This window comes from Sebastes fasciatus, chromosome 17, assembly GCF_043250625.1.
Source record: "Sebastes fasciatus isolate fSebFas1 chromosome 17, fSebFas1.pri, whole genome shotgun sequence".
Classification (NCBI taxonomy): Eukaryota; Metazoa; Chordata; class Actinopteri; order Perciformes; family Sebastidae; genus Sebastes; species Sebastes fasciatus.
Window position 1 is genome coordinate 26687396 of NC_133811.1, and position 15269 is coordinate 26702664.

Below are 15269 nucleotides of genomic sequence, written 5' to 3' on the forward strand. Positions count from 1 at the left end.
CGCCCTTACTACACCCTGCAGGAGAGTTAGTTTAGCTCTGAGAATATCTAGTGAATGCAAGTACAAGTACTTACATTTGGGTACTCGCCGATACCGAGTACCGATACGAGTACTTCTCTGTGCTAAAAGACCCTCGTTAACAGCCAGCTGGAGGGTGTGAGCAAAACACGGCAGGCTTGGGAGTCCCGCATATGACGCAGTGTGCCGCGACCGGCTCGTTTTTGCAAGTACGAGTACGAGTACGAGTACGAGTACATGAGCACAGTATTGGACCCGATACCCGATACTGGTATCGGGTATCGGGTGCGTCCCTACTCTGATTATAGAACTCTGGGACTAACCCAGCTTTACATATTCTTATTCTTCTATGATGATAAACTGAATCTCTGTGTTTTGGACTCTTTATCAAACAAGACATCAAATTGAAGCTTAATACTTTCTGACATTTTACAGACCAAACGATCAATGATTAAAGGAGTAAGTAGTCTACGTGCCCTGTTATTATTTAAATAAATACAAAATTACAACAAAACAAAGTTATAATACAATAAAATACGTTAAATATCTGTTTCTACTATCAGTTTGCAGTCAGTGACGATACGACCTTTAGGTTTCTTCCTGCTGATCCTGTGTAAGATCGGAACCGCTCACAGCTTTACCTCCTGTTTCAGTCATGGCGTGTTGTGCCATGTGTCGCTTCATGTTTGACACTTGTGTGAAGTTTTTGCCACAGATGGAGCAGCTGAACGGTTTCTCTTGTGTTTCTCCCTTGTGCTGTGCCATGTGTCTTTTCAGATTCCCTCCCTGTGTAAAACTTATGCCACAAACGGAGCAGCTGAACGGTTTCTCTCCCGAATGAGTTCTCAAGTGTTTCTTCAGAGCTCCACTTGCAGTGAAACCTTTAGCACAAACAGAGCAACTGAATGGTTTCTCTCCTGTGTGAATTCTCATGTGAGCCTTCAAGTTGTGCTTGTGATTAAATCTGTTGCCACACTGACGGCAGCGAAATGGTTTCTCGCCTGGCTCTACCTCCGAGTTCTCCTCAGTTTGGCTATCGTCGAGGTCGGACAGCTCGCTGCCACACTTGTGTCGTCTGAAGCCCGAGAGCCACGTGAACTTTTTGTCACAAATGCTGCAACTGAACTGTTTCTCTCCCGTGTGGACGGCCATGTGTTGAGTCATGTGAACCTTTTGTGTAAAACCTTTACCACAAAATGGGCAGCTGAACGGTCTCTCTCCTGTGTGAAGTCTTTCGTGAGTCTTCAGATTGACCATCCGGCCAAATCTTTTCCCACACTGAGAGCAGCTGAATGGTTTCTCTCCCGTGTGACTCATCGTGTGGCCCAGCAGTGACCTCTTACAGCCAAATGTTTTACCACAATCGGAGCAGCTGAACGGTCTCTCTCCTGTGTGAATTCTCACATGATTCTGTAGATGTTCCTTTCGGCCAAATACTTTCCCACAATCGGAGCAGCTGAACGATTTCTTACTGGTGTTACATCCTGTATCAGAGTTTAAACCTGACTGAGGATCTCTGGTCTCCGTCCAGTCATCATCACTGAATTCAACCTTATATTCAGAGTCTCCTGCCTTGTCATCACTATCAGGTTGTAAATGTGTATCTGGATCTGTGTTCCTTGCTGGTTCTGGTCCTCCACAGTCCTCTCCATCAGCTTCTGTTTCCATCTGTTCAGTTTGTCTTTGATGAAGCTGTGAGGACTGAGGTTTCTCTTCATCATCTTCACTCTTCACAGGGACAGGAATGAATGGGAACTTGGTGATATCAGCCTCCTCAAGCCCTTGAAGCTGCTCTCCCTCCTGACTGGTCGGGAGTTCCTGACGCTGAGAGGATTCACCACCACACTTGTGTCTCTTGAGCTGATAAAGCCAAGTGAATCTTTTGTCACAAACTCTGCAGCTGAACCTGTTCTCCTTTGTGTGGACGGACATGTGCTGTGTCAGATGTCCTCCATGTTTAAAACTTTTACCACAAACAGAGCAGCCGAACGGTCTCTCTCCTGTGTGAATCCTCATGTGTATGTTCAGATTATCCTTGCGGCTGAATATTTTTCCACACTCGGAGCAGCTGAATGATTTCTCACCGGTCTCTCCCTCTCTGTTGTCCTCAGTGTGACTCGGGTGAAGCTGAGAGGACTCACAAACACACCGATGACTCTTGAGCTGAGTGTACCAGGTGAATCTTTCGTCACAGAAACGACAGCTGAATCGTTTCTCTCCTGTGTGGACGGACATGTGATATGTCAGATTAACTTTTTGTGAAAAACTTTTACCACAGAATGGGCAACTGAACGGTTTCTCTCCTGTGTGAATTCTCATGTGTATCTTAAGATGTGGGCTACGGCCAAATAATTTCCCACACTCAGAGCAGCTGTATGTTTTCTTGCCAGTTTTACATCTCAGATCACCGACAGGGACTTCAATAATCTTCAGGGAGTTTAAAGTTGACTGAGCTTCTCTGTTCTCCGTCCGATCATCATTACTGACTTTAGTCGTAAACTTTGAAGTGTCTGAAGTCTTGTTGTCATTTTCAGGCCGTAAATGTCGATCTGGATCTGAGTTCCAGGATGTTTCTGACGGACTGCTCCAGAGTTCCTCCTGTTCCTCTTTAATGTGTGGGTGCTCTGGGTCCTCCTGGTTCATACTGGAGCTCCACTCCTGCTGCTCAGGGTGAACCTCTTCTTTACTCACTATCAGCTGCTGGATGTCTGCAGAAGACAGGAAACACGTTTAATGTGTAAATTTACTAAAAGTCTTTGAAGTAAGGATAAAAAATTAAGACTAGATTTTTCAGCGATATTGCTCCACCTTACACAGAGCACCTTTCTTTCAGAAGCTGTCCAACATGTCTCCAATATGTCTCTACCTAAAGGACCCGTAGAACATCCTCTGGGACCAACAGAACCACAGAAGGTCAACTACAACCTCCAAAATACCAAAACAGTGCTCAAAGTGGGCTGGTGCTCACCAGTACGCAGTACCGGTACTACACTACATTTCACTCTTTGACGTACCGTGACTTTCTTGCGCACACGCACTTCTCACAAGCTCTTTTTCTGGAAAGCTGATAATGATGTTACTGCCCATAGTAGCCAATAGGGCTGCAATTAAAGATTATTTTCTTGATTAATTGATTAGTTGTTTGGTCTATAAAATGTCACAAAATGTTGAAAAATGTCAATCAGTGTTTCCCAAAGTCCAAGATGACGTCCTCAATATCTTGTTTTGTCCACAACTCAAAGACATTTAGTTTACTGTCATAGAGGAGTGAAGAAACCAGAAAATATTCACATTTAAGAAGCTGGAATCAGAATTTTTTACTTTTTTTCTAAAATTACTCAAACCGATTAATCAATTATCAAAATGTATCAGAAATTGCCGATTAATTTAATAGTTGACATAGTTGACAGCTAGTCGATTAATCGGTGCAGCTCTGGTAGCCATTTCATGTAGTGAGACCATTTTACATCACTGTATAAAATTAACTGTTGTCCTGAAGTGTACGGAGTGTGGTGTGGCTCTCTGCTTCACTGCTGATAGGAACTGCTTAAAGGCAGGGCAAAGGTAACTTTTTTGTAAAAAAAAAAGACAGAAAAACGACTTCTCTGTAAAAATTTGGTTAGAATGATAATTTTTTTCCCCTGATTCCCGAGACTTGAGAGAATATTTTTCAAAACCCCAAAACCTTGTTGCTTATTGTTCTCTGTGTGGTTTGAATAAATTTCTGCGAGATTCAATTTTCGTTTTGTTTTTTCTCTTCTCTTTATGGTAATTTAAATTTAAATATATATATAATAAATACATTCATGTGACATCCTTGCAGCCATTCTGATAGCCCAGTTTGTCAATTGTGCATTATAGTGTTGATATTCTACAGTAATTATTACAATACACACGTCCACATTGTTCATACCTGAACCTTGTTCATCATTGAACTTGGTGATATGAAGCTGCTCTCCCTCCTGACTGGTCCAGAGTTCCTCCTGTTCCTCTTTAATGTGTGGGGGCTCTGGGTCCCCCTGGTCCAGACTGGAGCTCCACTCCTGCTGCTCAGGGGGAACCTCTTCTTTAACCACCAGCAGCAGCTGGACGTCTGCAGGACAGAAGGAAGCACATACAGACATCAAGAAACAACTGAATAAGTTTTAATCCCGTTTCTCAGTCATTACTGCTCCCTTTAGCTCTGACTGGTTGACGTATAACACACCACCGGTGCGCCAGCGCAGATAAGTCATCACAGATACTTCAAATCCAGCATACTGTGAAATTAAGGCTGGGCAATATGATATCATCAAAACGATAAAAAATGTATATCGTATATATTTTCTATATTGTTTCTATTGCAATGTTGAAAAACTGAACAAAATGTGTACACATAATTACATAATTTGGACCATTTACGTTCTGATCCTTGCACATATATATACTGTATATATATATATATATATATATATATACGGTATATATATATATATATATATATATATACATATATACAGTATATATATACTGTATATATATATATTAATAATTAATATATATGTTAATAATATTAATTACATTAATACATATATTAATATATTTATTTAAAATTATATTAATATAATATAAAAATCGAATTATCAACTTTTTCCCAAAAACAAAATATTCCAGTGTTTTTATAATACATGGATTTTCAACCATGTCAAAGTCCTTGTAAAAGTAAAAAAATATAATGACTCCATCATATTCAATCAAATGGCTGTAATCTAATAAACCTAATACCAAATATTCCATATTGGAAGACACGTATAACCTTTGTCATACCGTCCTTTAACCTGTCAGCAATTACATGTGTAAACAACTTATAGTCAGTATTCAACAGAGAAGATTGTCAATATATATTTTATCTTAAAAAAGTTATTAATCCTTGTTTCAATGTAAAGTAGGTGTTTAGTGTGAAAATGTAATCCTCCCAAAAGAATGTGTAGAAATTTGAAGTCAGTCCATGTTGTCCTTTCCTATTGCTATTCTCTTATCATCTCTTATTCTCTGATCTTTATGAATAAAATCAATATATTTCATCAGAAATCATCTGGTCTGTGAATTCAGCATCATTGATCAGTAATTGTTTTCCTCTCCTTTTTTTCTAATCCACTGAAATAAGTTTTTTTTCCTTCTTCTCTCCATTTAGCACCAGATCTCAGATCAGATCTCAGATCAGATCTCAGATCAGATCTCAGATCAGATCACAGATCAGATCTCAGATCAGATCTCAGATCAGATCTCAGATCAGATCTCAGATCAGATCTCAGACCAGATCTCAGACCAGATCTAGAACACAAGTGATATAATTGATATAACTTATTGGCCTGTAAATTAATAAACTTGCTTTCATCAACATCACATATTACAGTCATATTACAGCATCATTATGTCCCATTTGACCTCATACTCTCTCTCTCTGTTGTCTACATTTAGATGTATTAAATTAAATGATAAAACCTAAAATGTAAAACTCTCATCTACTAGAGTGGAGCCCAGACAGCAGCTAACGTGCTAAGCTAACGTGCTAAGCTAACGTTAGCTTGTTAGCTGAAGGAGAGTGAAGCTTCAAAGTTCAACACTAGCTACCGTTAGCTTTAGCAACATTAGCAGAGCAGCAAACAAACAAACCAACCTGTTGTTCTTCTCGGCTTCATGTCGTGTAGCAGCAGGTTCCGGTGTCGGTCCATCTCTTCTCTGTTTACTAAACTACCGGTTTGTTCTACTGCCGTTAGTTGGATTCAGCTAACAGAGAAGCTAACCGCTAACCAGCTGACCTGTCTGAAATATATACATCACTTCCGGCGGAAGACAGGTTTCAAAATAAAACTTAAAACGGATCATTACCGAGCCGTATTGTTGGAGTATGTTGTGATATTAAAATAAATGATATATTGCAGCTGTGTCTGGGTTTCTAATGAGCTCTTATATTATAACAGAAACTCAGGAACTCAGGGAGCCTCTCTCTCTCTAGAGCTGCATCTCTCTCATCAGGTATATTATTTATTTATTTATGCATTTCTTTTCTTTTTTTCCTTTAATTATTTTCTACCCTCTTTTATTTTTGTTATTATATTATTTTTTATAATTTAAGTTATTTTTCCTATCCAATTGTGCCTTGTATGTTAGAAGTATTGAGTTTTGATTACAATGCCTTAATGTTTGTAAATGAATTATCTTCAATAAAAAATTAAAAAATAAAATAAAAATAAAAAAATCTCTCTCATCAGGCTCGCTCGAGAGGAATCCGGCCCCTCCGCCCTTCCACTCAATGGTGGGGTGAACTCCGTTTGTAGTCACACTCACAGCTCAATGAAACATCTTCTTTAAGGTGTAAGGTATAAATACAGCAGAATATATAGAATATAAATAGAGAAATCATAAGAAAATATAAATAAAAAATATATATATATGAAACCAAGAAAATAAATATATATATATATATATATATAACAACAGTGCAAATTATAATGCTGAAAAATAGGATCTATGCAAATAATATAAATGCATGCATTTGCAAAAATGCAAGAATAATTTAAAATAAGAATATCAGTTTAAATGTTCTCTATAAATACATGCAGTGTTAATGCCAGAGTTAACCAGATTATTGCAGAAAAAAAATATTGAAAATGATTGTACTATATTGCACAGTTGAAGGTATAATAAATGATGGGGTTATAGCTCCTGATAGGGGTAAATATATATATATACACACACAAGAGTATGTTTGAATATTTGATCCTTAATACAATCTATGTACTTTATGTTGCTCACGTCTGTATGACAATAAAGTAGAATAAATGAAATGTCTATCTTTTTTACGAGTAAATGTTTGTACCGGTAGTTGCATGGAACTGATATTGGAGCGTGTTTCATGACGAACACACTATGGCGTTGCACGTCGTCAGTAAGGGCAGCTGGTTAAGTCGGCATCAAAGCAGACTCGCTGTTGGAGGGTTTTATAACTCACTTCCACTCTCCGCTGATTGGTTAGGAATGGCACTTGATATGTCGGACCCTCCACGCGAACATGCCTCCCTCTGAATACTGTCTCAGTGTCTTTATTTTTACATACTCCATCTTATCAGACGATCAAACAGGCGGGAAACAAACAAAGTCAGGAAGTAAAACAAGACAAAGACACAAGAGGAGAGGACTTTTACACTAAAAACAGGATATAAACTAACAAAAACCCAGGACCATGTCAAACAGTTAAAAATGGATTTTGATTTTTCAACTTTTGGTAAAACATTTTGAGAGTCAGTAGATTTACTTATAGTGATTCTTTATTAACCTTTATATCATCTAGTGAGTGAGAGGATATCAGAATCATATACAGTCGTTATTTCATACTTGTCTTTGTTAATAGTGAGGCCAGGTGCAAGTGAAAACATTTCTGAGGCATCTATAACGATGGGAACTTGAAGCTCGTTTTGAAGGAACAAACAGGTATCATCAGACAGCTGGCTAATGTTACAATATATATATATATAAACACATACAGTATATATATATATACAGTATGTATATATATATATATACACATGCTGTATATATATATATATGTATATATATATACACACACACATATATACTGTATATATACACAATGAAAACTGAAACAATTACACTGTTGGGTTAGAGGTGAAGAATGTCTCCTGACACCACATATGTTCTATTTTTAGAACCAACATTTAACACTTCATACATTCAACACTTTTCACACCTGTAAATATTAATATTAATATATATTATTAATATTATTGTACAGACATTACATGTACCGTGGTTTAAATCCAAAATGGAATCTTTGTTGCATCCACCAGTTGTCTGTCATGTAGAGCTGCAACGATTAGTCGACTAATCGATTAATTGATTGACAGAAAAATAATCACAAACTATTTCGACAATTGATTAATCTTTAAGTACTACAGTTAGTCAAATAGTATTTTTTTCATGCAAAAATGTTCTGGACAAAACAAGACATTTAAAGACATCACCTTGGACTGTGAGAAACTGTGATGGACATTTTTTCACTATTTTCTGACAGTTTATAGATTAAAACGATTAATCTGGAAAATAATCAGCAGATTAATCGATAACTAAAATAATCGTTAGTTGTCCGTCTGTCGAAGGGAGAAACACTTATAGTCCTGAAGAAGCCAGCAGCTCTTCTTATTTCAAACATGCTATTGAATTCTCTGAGCTGCAGAGTACAAAGTGCAAAATGGAAAGTTCAGCATTTCTTCTTCTGCCGCTCTCAGTGAATCTTTTGTCTTCAACACTGCAGCTGAAGGTTGTCCGTCTTGTGCATCTTCATGTGTTGATTCAGATTTGACTTTTGCCTGAATCCCTTTCCACAAAGGGAGCAGCTGTAGGGTAACTCTCCGCTATGGATTTTCATGTGATTATTCAAGATGCACTTCAGACGAAAAGCTTTGTGGCAGACGGAGCAGGGGAAAGGTTTCTCTCCTGAGTGAACTCTCATGTGTTGGACTAATTCCCCATTGTATCTGAATCCTTTACTGCAAATGGAGCAGCTGATTGGTCTCTCTCCTGTATGAGTTCTCATGTGACTCTGGAGTCGGAAATTATGACCAAACTTTTTCCCACACAGAGAGCAGTCGAACGTGTTCTCTCCTGTGTGACGTCTTGTGTGTTCCAGGTAGTGGTAGCGTTGAACAAAACCTTTACCACAAACTGAGCAGCTGAATGGTTTTTCTCCTGTGTGCAGTCTCATGTGGACTTTTAGAGAGTACTTTCGGGTAAAACTTTTACCACAAAAAGAGCAGCTAGCTGGTTTCTCAGCCCTTTCATCACTCACAGGGACTTTGTTATTATTCAGAGAGTTTAGACCTGTCTGAGGTTCCCTGATCTCCTTCCAATCATCACCACTGTCTTCTCTCTCAGGTTCAGAAGAGTCTCCACTCTTGTCTTCAGTATCAGGTTGTAAATGTCTATCTGGTTCTGGTCCTCCACAGTCCTCTCCATCAGCTTCTGTTTCCATCAGTTCAGTTTGTCTTTGATGAAGCTGTGAGGACTGAGGTTCCTCTTCATCATCTTCACTCTTCACAGGGACAGGGGTGAATGGGAACTTGATATCAGCCTCCTCCAGCCCTTGAAGCTGCTCTCCCTCCTGACTGGTCCAGAGTTCCTCCTGTTCCTCTTTAACGTGTGGGGGCTCTGGGTCCTCCTGGTCCAGACTGGAGGATGGTTTCTCTCTTTTGTGGATTCTCATGTGTTTCAAAACAGCTCCTTCGAATCTAAAACGTCTCTTACAAACTGAACAGCTGTAAGGTTTCTCCCTTGTGTGAAGTGGCATGTGACGCATTAAGTATGCCTTCTGAGAAAACCCTTTACCACAAACTGAGCAGTTAAAAGGTTTCTCTCCAGTGTGACTCATCATGTGCACCTTCAGACTCGCCTTGTAGCTAAATCTTTTCCCACACTCAGAGCAGATATATGATGTAGTGTCAAGATAACGTTTCTCATCCCTGACTTCAGTCTCAGAAGAGTCTCCAGTCTTGTCATCAGTCTCTGGTTTTAAACATCTTTCCGGCCCTCTGTGAATGTCACTTCGAGTACTAGTTTGTTTTGTGTCACTAACACAGGAAGTAGATGGTTTCTCTCTGATGTGAACTTTCATGTGTCTCCCAACATCTCCTCTATATTTAAAACGTTTCTTACAAACTGAGCAGCTGAAAGCTTTCTCACCTGTGTGTCGTGGCATGTGACGAATTAAGTTTGCCTTCTGATTAAATCTTCTACCACAAACTGTGCAACTAAATGGTTTCTCTCCAGTGTGAATTAGCGTGTGTACCTTCAGATTTGTCTTGTTGCCAAATCTTTTCCCACACACAGAGCAGACAAATAAGTTCTGGTAAGTATTACATCTCTCATCACTGATGTTAAGTTCAGAGGCATGTCCAGTCTTGTCATCAGTATCAGGTTTTAAATGTATTTCTAGTTCTTTACGAATGTCACTGTGAGTGTTAGTGTCGGTTGAGTCACTTTTGTGGACCCTCATGTGTCTCTCAATATATCCTTCGGATCTAAAACGTTTCTTACAAACTGGACAGCTGTAAGGTTTCCCTCTTGTGTGACGTGGCATGTGACGAATTAAGTTTGCCTTCTGAGTAAACCCTTTACCACAAATGGAGCAGGTAAATGGTTTCTCTCCGGTGTGAACTCTCATGTGTACCTTCATATTAGTCTTGTTGCGACATATTCTACCACAGTCCAAGCAGGTGTATGATTTCCCGCCAGTTTTACATCTCTCATCACTTGCTGCTACATTATTATTTTCCTGAGAGTTTAAACCTGACTGAGGTTCTCTGCTCTCCGTCCCATCATTACAACTGCCTTCAATCTCGGCTACAGAGAATTCTGAAGTCTCTTCATCAGGAGTGTTAGTAACTGCTGTGTCACTAACACAGGAAGTAGACGGTCTCCCTCCTGTGTGAGATGTCATGTGATGCATTAAATTTGCCCACAGAGAAAATCTTTCACCACAAACTGAGCAGGTAAATGGTTTCTCTCCTTTGGGAGCTGTCATGTGTCTCGCATCACTTGGTGGTACATCGTTATTTAACAGAGAGTTTAAACCTGACTGAGGTTCACTGTGAGTGCCAGTTTTTTTTGTGTCACTAACACAGGAAGTAGATGGTTTCTCTCTGGTGTGGAGTTTCATGTGTCTCCCAACATCTCCTCTATATTTAAAACGTTTCTTACAAACTGAGCAGCTGAAAGCTTTCTCACCTGTGTGTCGTGGCATGTGACGAATTAAGTTTGTCTTCTGATTAAATTTTCTACCACAAACTGCGCAACTAAATGGTTTCTCTCCAGTGTGAATTAGCGTGTGAACCCTCAGATGTGTCCTAGAAGGAAATCTTTTCCCACACTCAGAGCAGCTGAATGGTTTCTTGCGAGTATTACATCTTTCATCACTCACATCAATCATGTTATTTTTCAGAGTTGACTGAGGATCTCTGGTCTCCTCCCAATCATCATCATTGTCTTCTCTCACAGGTTCAGAAGAGTCTCCAGTCTTGTCTTCAGTCTCTGGTTGTAAATATCTATCAGCTTCTGTTTCCATCTGTTTAGTTGAACTGCTGGCTGGAGGCTCTGCCTCTCTGTTCTCCTCAGTTTGAGTTTGATGAAGCTGTGAGGACTGATGACCAACACATTTATGTCTTTTTAGCTGTTTATACCAAGCGAATCTTTTGTCACAAACACTGCAGCTGAATCGTTTCTCCTCTGTGTGACTTCTCGTGTGTTTCTTTAAACTTCCACTTTGTGTAAAAGATTTCCTACAAACTGAGCAGCTGTAAGGTTTTTCTCCTGTATGACATCTCATGTGTCTCTTCAGACATGACTTGGTGGCAAATCGTTTCCCACACTCAGAGCAGCTAAATGGTTTCTCACCAGTACTACATCTCAAATCACTGACAGGGACTTCATCATTAATCACAGAGTTTAAACCTGACTGAGGTTCTATGGTCTCCTCCCAGTCACCATCACTGACGTCAGTCTCAGAGGACACTCCAGTCTTGTCATCAGTATCTGCTTCTGGATGTTTATCTGGATCTGAGTTCTTGGCTGGTTCTGGTCCTCCACAGTCCTCTCCATCAGCTTCTGTTTCCATCTGTTCAGTCTGTGAGGACTGAGATTTCTCTTCATCATCTTCACTCTTCACATGTACAGGAGTAAATGGGAACTTGGTGATATCAGCCTCCTCCAGCCCTTGAAGCTGCTCTCCCTCCTGACTGCTCCAGACTTCCTCCTGTTCCTCTTCTTTAATGTGTGGAGGCTCTGGGTCCTCCTGGTTCAACAGCTGCTGGACGTCTGCAGGATAGAAAGAAGTACAGACACATTACTGACCAACAACTCAAACTAAATTCAAACCAGTAATAATAATGAGTACAAACAGTCAGATGTAGTTCGTATTGTCATAAATAGTGACAACATTCAGCAGTTTAGGAAGTTTAGCTGATGAACAACTGAACTGTAAACAAACTGCTGGTAAATGAAGTCTCGGATTAATATGTATCTTCACAGAGAGGACTGTGGTTCTGATCTGAATTCTTCTATCTGTCAACGTCTGAACCACTTTCCAAGCATGCAAACACATGTATGGAGAAAAGAGAGAGCTACCTGAAGTAAAAAAAAAAATCCACAACATCATAATATCATATACCCATGTGACGAATGCCTGTGATATATGCTTAAATAAACAGTAAATTACACAAGGATATGGAGTAGCCAGCCAGTGGGAAAAAGTAGCCAGCTAGAGGTTTCGGGGGCATGTCCCCCAGGAGAGAAAGCTGGATAAAACAACCTATGTATTGGTTTTAAATTAATTATTTATAAAGTAAACCTATGCAAAAAATAACTCTAAAATAAAAAAATACAAATCACTTGACTCAAATCATGTGAATCTACCAAACCAACTCAACTTCTAAAAGTGCAATATTTATAAAGATAATTAATTAATTTGTTCATTCATCAAGCCCATAAACCTCACTGTGGCGTTTATGGAAAATGCAGCACTTTCAGTGAACTTTTTAATGCTTACTGCGCAATCCTCAAAGTGCTGCCACCGGTGTTTTCCGAAGTAGCGTCTAATTGTGTTGGACTTACTGTTTTTCTGTAACGCGGAGATGAGAGTGACGGCCGGCTTGACCGCACGTTACCGGGATACGATAACGTTTCCTGTCCATGACAGAGTTAGCATGCAGCTTCAGCCGTGATGTCTAGCTCTGCTTTTCCTGACAATGTTTCCTGGCAGAGACCGACCTGCTAGATGTCAGGCACACCGGTGCGAACAATGAAAATGCTTAGCCGCACATGTGATCCAAATGGTCGCACTCTGGAGGCCTGATTGGTGCAGTTTTGGAGAAAATGTAAGTTATTTAATCGTCAATGTTTTGCTATGAACATAAAATTAACATGTGTTCAGTGACAATTTCTGTACCAGAACTGTGTGCAGGTTAATAAAATGAAAAAAAACAAATGATCTTATCTTGTGTGCCTATATGATACGTTTCTCTTTTTGACATGGTATGAAAAGAGGTAAAGGATTGTTTTTTATATTAGTATTGTATCCAAGATTAAAATTATGCTATCATAGCAACCTTAGTCTTAAAGGTCCCATATTGTGCTCATTTTCAGGTTCATACTAGAACATGTTTACATGCTGTGATGCTCAAAAAAAACTTTATTTTCCTCATACTGTTGACCTGAATATACCTGTATTTACCCTCTGTCTTAAACGCTCCGTTTTAGCGCATTGCAACGGAATTTCAACAGGATTGCGTTGCTGGGCAACAGCTTGGGTCCATGTGTACTTCCTGTCAGTTGATGACATTCACATACACTGCAACAGGAAATAAACTGGGACACATTTAGAATGTTTATGTTTAAATCTGTGTAAAGGGTCTAAATATTGTATATTTGTGACATCACAAATGGGCAGAAATCCTGACAGCTTGTTTCAAATGCAGAGTTTCTGAATACGGTCTGTGTGTATCTCCCTGTGGATTGAGCGTTCCGATACTTTCACAGTATTTATATAGGACTTAAGCCTGCTTTATAATAAAAAAAACATGAAAATCTCACTTTTTTTATAATATGTCCCCTATAAATGGTCTTCTGTATCTGTACATGTCTATAGCTGTCATAAATAATAAACTTCTTAAAAAGGTGGTGAGTTTATATAATTTCATAGTTACACAGTATGTAGATATCTGTGTGTAGAAACAACAACGTCGCTCCCGTATTTATGTTAGTTTCATTTTGAGTATTGATGGAGCAGCTACAATGTGAGCAAAGCCCTGATCGATCCGAACTCCATTCAGAAAACAAGCATTTTAAAAGTTGTTTTCTTCTCGTCTTGCAGACAGACCTGACAAAAATGATTTCACATTTTATACAAATCAGCATCATGATGAAGTTATTTCGGCATCTGTTTGATCCGCTTATTGTAATTAAATCACAACAAAATGTGTTTACCTTTAAATTCATACCGCTGTAGTAAACCAGATTAATTCATAAACACCAATAATCCCACGTGAGCCCAGAATAAGGTTTAGAGAACCAACCTGCTCTGGTAGAACCAGAGAGAGAAGAAGAAGTAAAGAGAACCAACCTGCTCTGGTAGAACCAGAGAGAGAAGAAGAAGTAAAGAGAACCAACCTGCTCTGGTAGAACCAGAGAGAGAACAGAGAGAGAAGAAGTAAAGAGAACCAACCTGCTCTGGTAGAACCAGAGAGAGAACAGAGAGAGAAGAAGAAGTAAAGAGAACCAACCTGCTCTGGTAGAACAGAGAGAGAACAGAGAGAGAAGAAGAAGTAAAGGGAACCAACCTGCTCTGTGTAACTGAAGCTGAGGGTTGAAAACAGCGTCCAGTAGTTTCTGTTGTCGCTCGTTCTCCTCTTTTGATCGAGAGAGTTCCTCCTCGTACTCTGCTATCGTTCTTTCAAACAGCCCACATATCTCTTCAGCAGCCGCAGTTAGTCGCTGCTTCACCAACGCTCTCAGCATTTGGACTTTACACATTTTACCACAATGACAGAAACTTGCTCTCCATCAAACTCCGTCAGAAACACAGTTTGCTCTCCATCAAACGGTCACTCTGACTAGCAGCTGTGTTGCTAACCAGCTAGCATGCTAAGCTAACTTCAGTAGCTTTTTAGGCTACCAGGAGATGAGTCAGAGGTCAGACCTTCAGAATAAAAGCTGAAGAGCACAAAGTCCATTCAGACAGGTTGATCCAGACACACAGAGGTTCTGATGGATCAGAACTGTTGGAGCTTATAAACAATAATCGGTGTCGGTAACGAGCTAAACAAGCTACACGCCATCTTGCTAACAGCACTTCCGGTTCAACTTCTTCTTATTTTGGGGTTTCCGGAAGTTGTCATCCTTTAAGTTGCATTACAGCCTCCTACTGGTTTTAACCGTCCACTGTTGTTCCTGTTCTATTAAAGCTGAAGTAGGCGAGAATGGAGCAAAAATGCTTAAAAAATATATTTTTCATAAAACGGTCACTATATCGTGACAGTAGTACATGAAACAGGTAACCTGAAAAAAAATCATGTGCCTCTCTCCGGTGTCCTCCGGTGCTCCTAACGACATCTGCAAGATTTCACAGACCGGAGGAAAACAAGCAGTCAGAGCCGAGCTGGAGTTCGCTGTCCATCTGCTGTCTATGAGAGCCGGCTGTCAAT

General features: G+C 39.6%; 2 protein-coding genes across 2 annotated transcripts; both read right to left on the bottom strand.

The window, feature by feature from the left end:
- Positions 1-391: 391 nt before the first annotated feature.
- On the bottom strand, positions 392-5831 carry LOC141754107 (uncharacterized). The gene is made up of 3 exons (XM_074612961.1): positions 5678-5831; positions 3932-4111; positions 392-2726 (listed from the first exon to the last, which is right to left on the bottom strand). The coding sequence occupies exons 1-3, from the start codon at positions 5730-5732 to the stop codon at positions 607-609; spliced, it is 2355 nt and encodes a 784-aa protein (XP_074469062.1). The 5' UTR covers positions 5733-5831; the 3' UTR covers positions 392-606.
- A 1270-nt stretch (positions 5832-7101) lies between these two features.
- LOC141754095 (uncharacterized) lies at positions 7102-14934 on the bottom strand. Its single transcript, XM_074612924.1, has 2 exons — positions 14406-14934; positions 7102-11886 (listed from the first exon to the last, which is right to left on the bottom strand). The coding sequence occupies exons 1-2, from the start codon at positions 14596-14598 to the stop codon at positions 8321-8323; spliced, it is 3759 nt and encodes a 1252-aa protein (XP_074469025.1). The 5' UTR covers positions 14599-14934; the 3' UTR covers positions 7102-8320.
- Between the last annotated feature and the right edge of the window lie 335 nt (positions 14935-15269).

What these genes read in the sequence shown, in the direction of transcription:
- LOC141754107 (XM_074612961.1), bottom strand. Translation starts at nt 5,732, where the DNA reads ATGGACCGACACCGGAACCTGCTGCTACACGACATGAAGCCGAGAAGA. An exon ending in GAAGCCGAGAAGAACAACAG is followed by an intron (nt 4,112 to 5,677) that starts GTTGGTTTGTTT and finishes TCTGTCCTGCAG; the next exon opens with ACGTCCAGCTGCTGCTGGTG. An exon ending in CAATGATGAACAAGGTTCAG is followed by an intron (nt 2,727 to 3,931) that starts GTATGAACAATG and finishes TGTCTTCTGCAG; the next exon opens with ACATCCAGCAGCTGATAGTG.
- LOC141754095 (XM_074612924.1), bottom strand. Translation starts at nt 14,598, where the DNA reads ATGTGTAAAGTCCAAATGCTGAGAGCGTTGGTGAAGCAGCGACTAACT. An exon ending in GCTTCAGTTACACAGAGCAG is followed by an intron (nt 11,887 to 14,405) that starts GTTGGTTCCCTT and finishes TCTATCCTGCAG; the next exon opens with ACGTCCAGCAGCTGTTGAAC.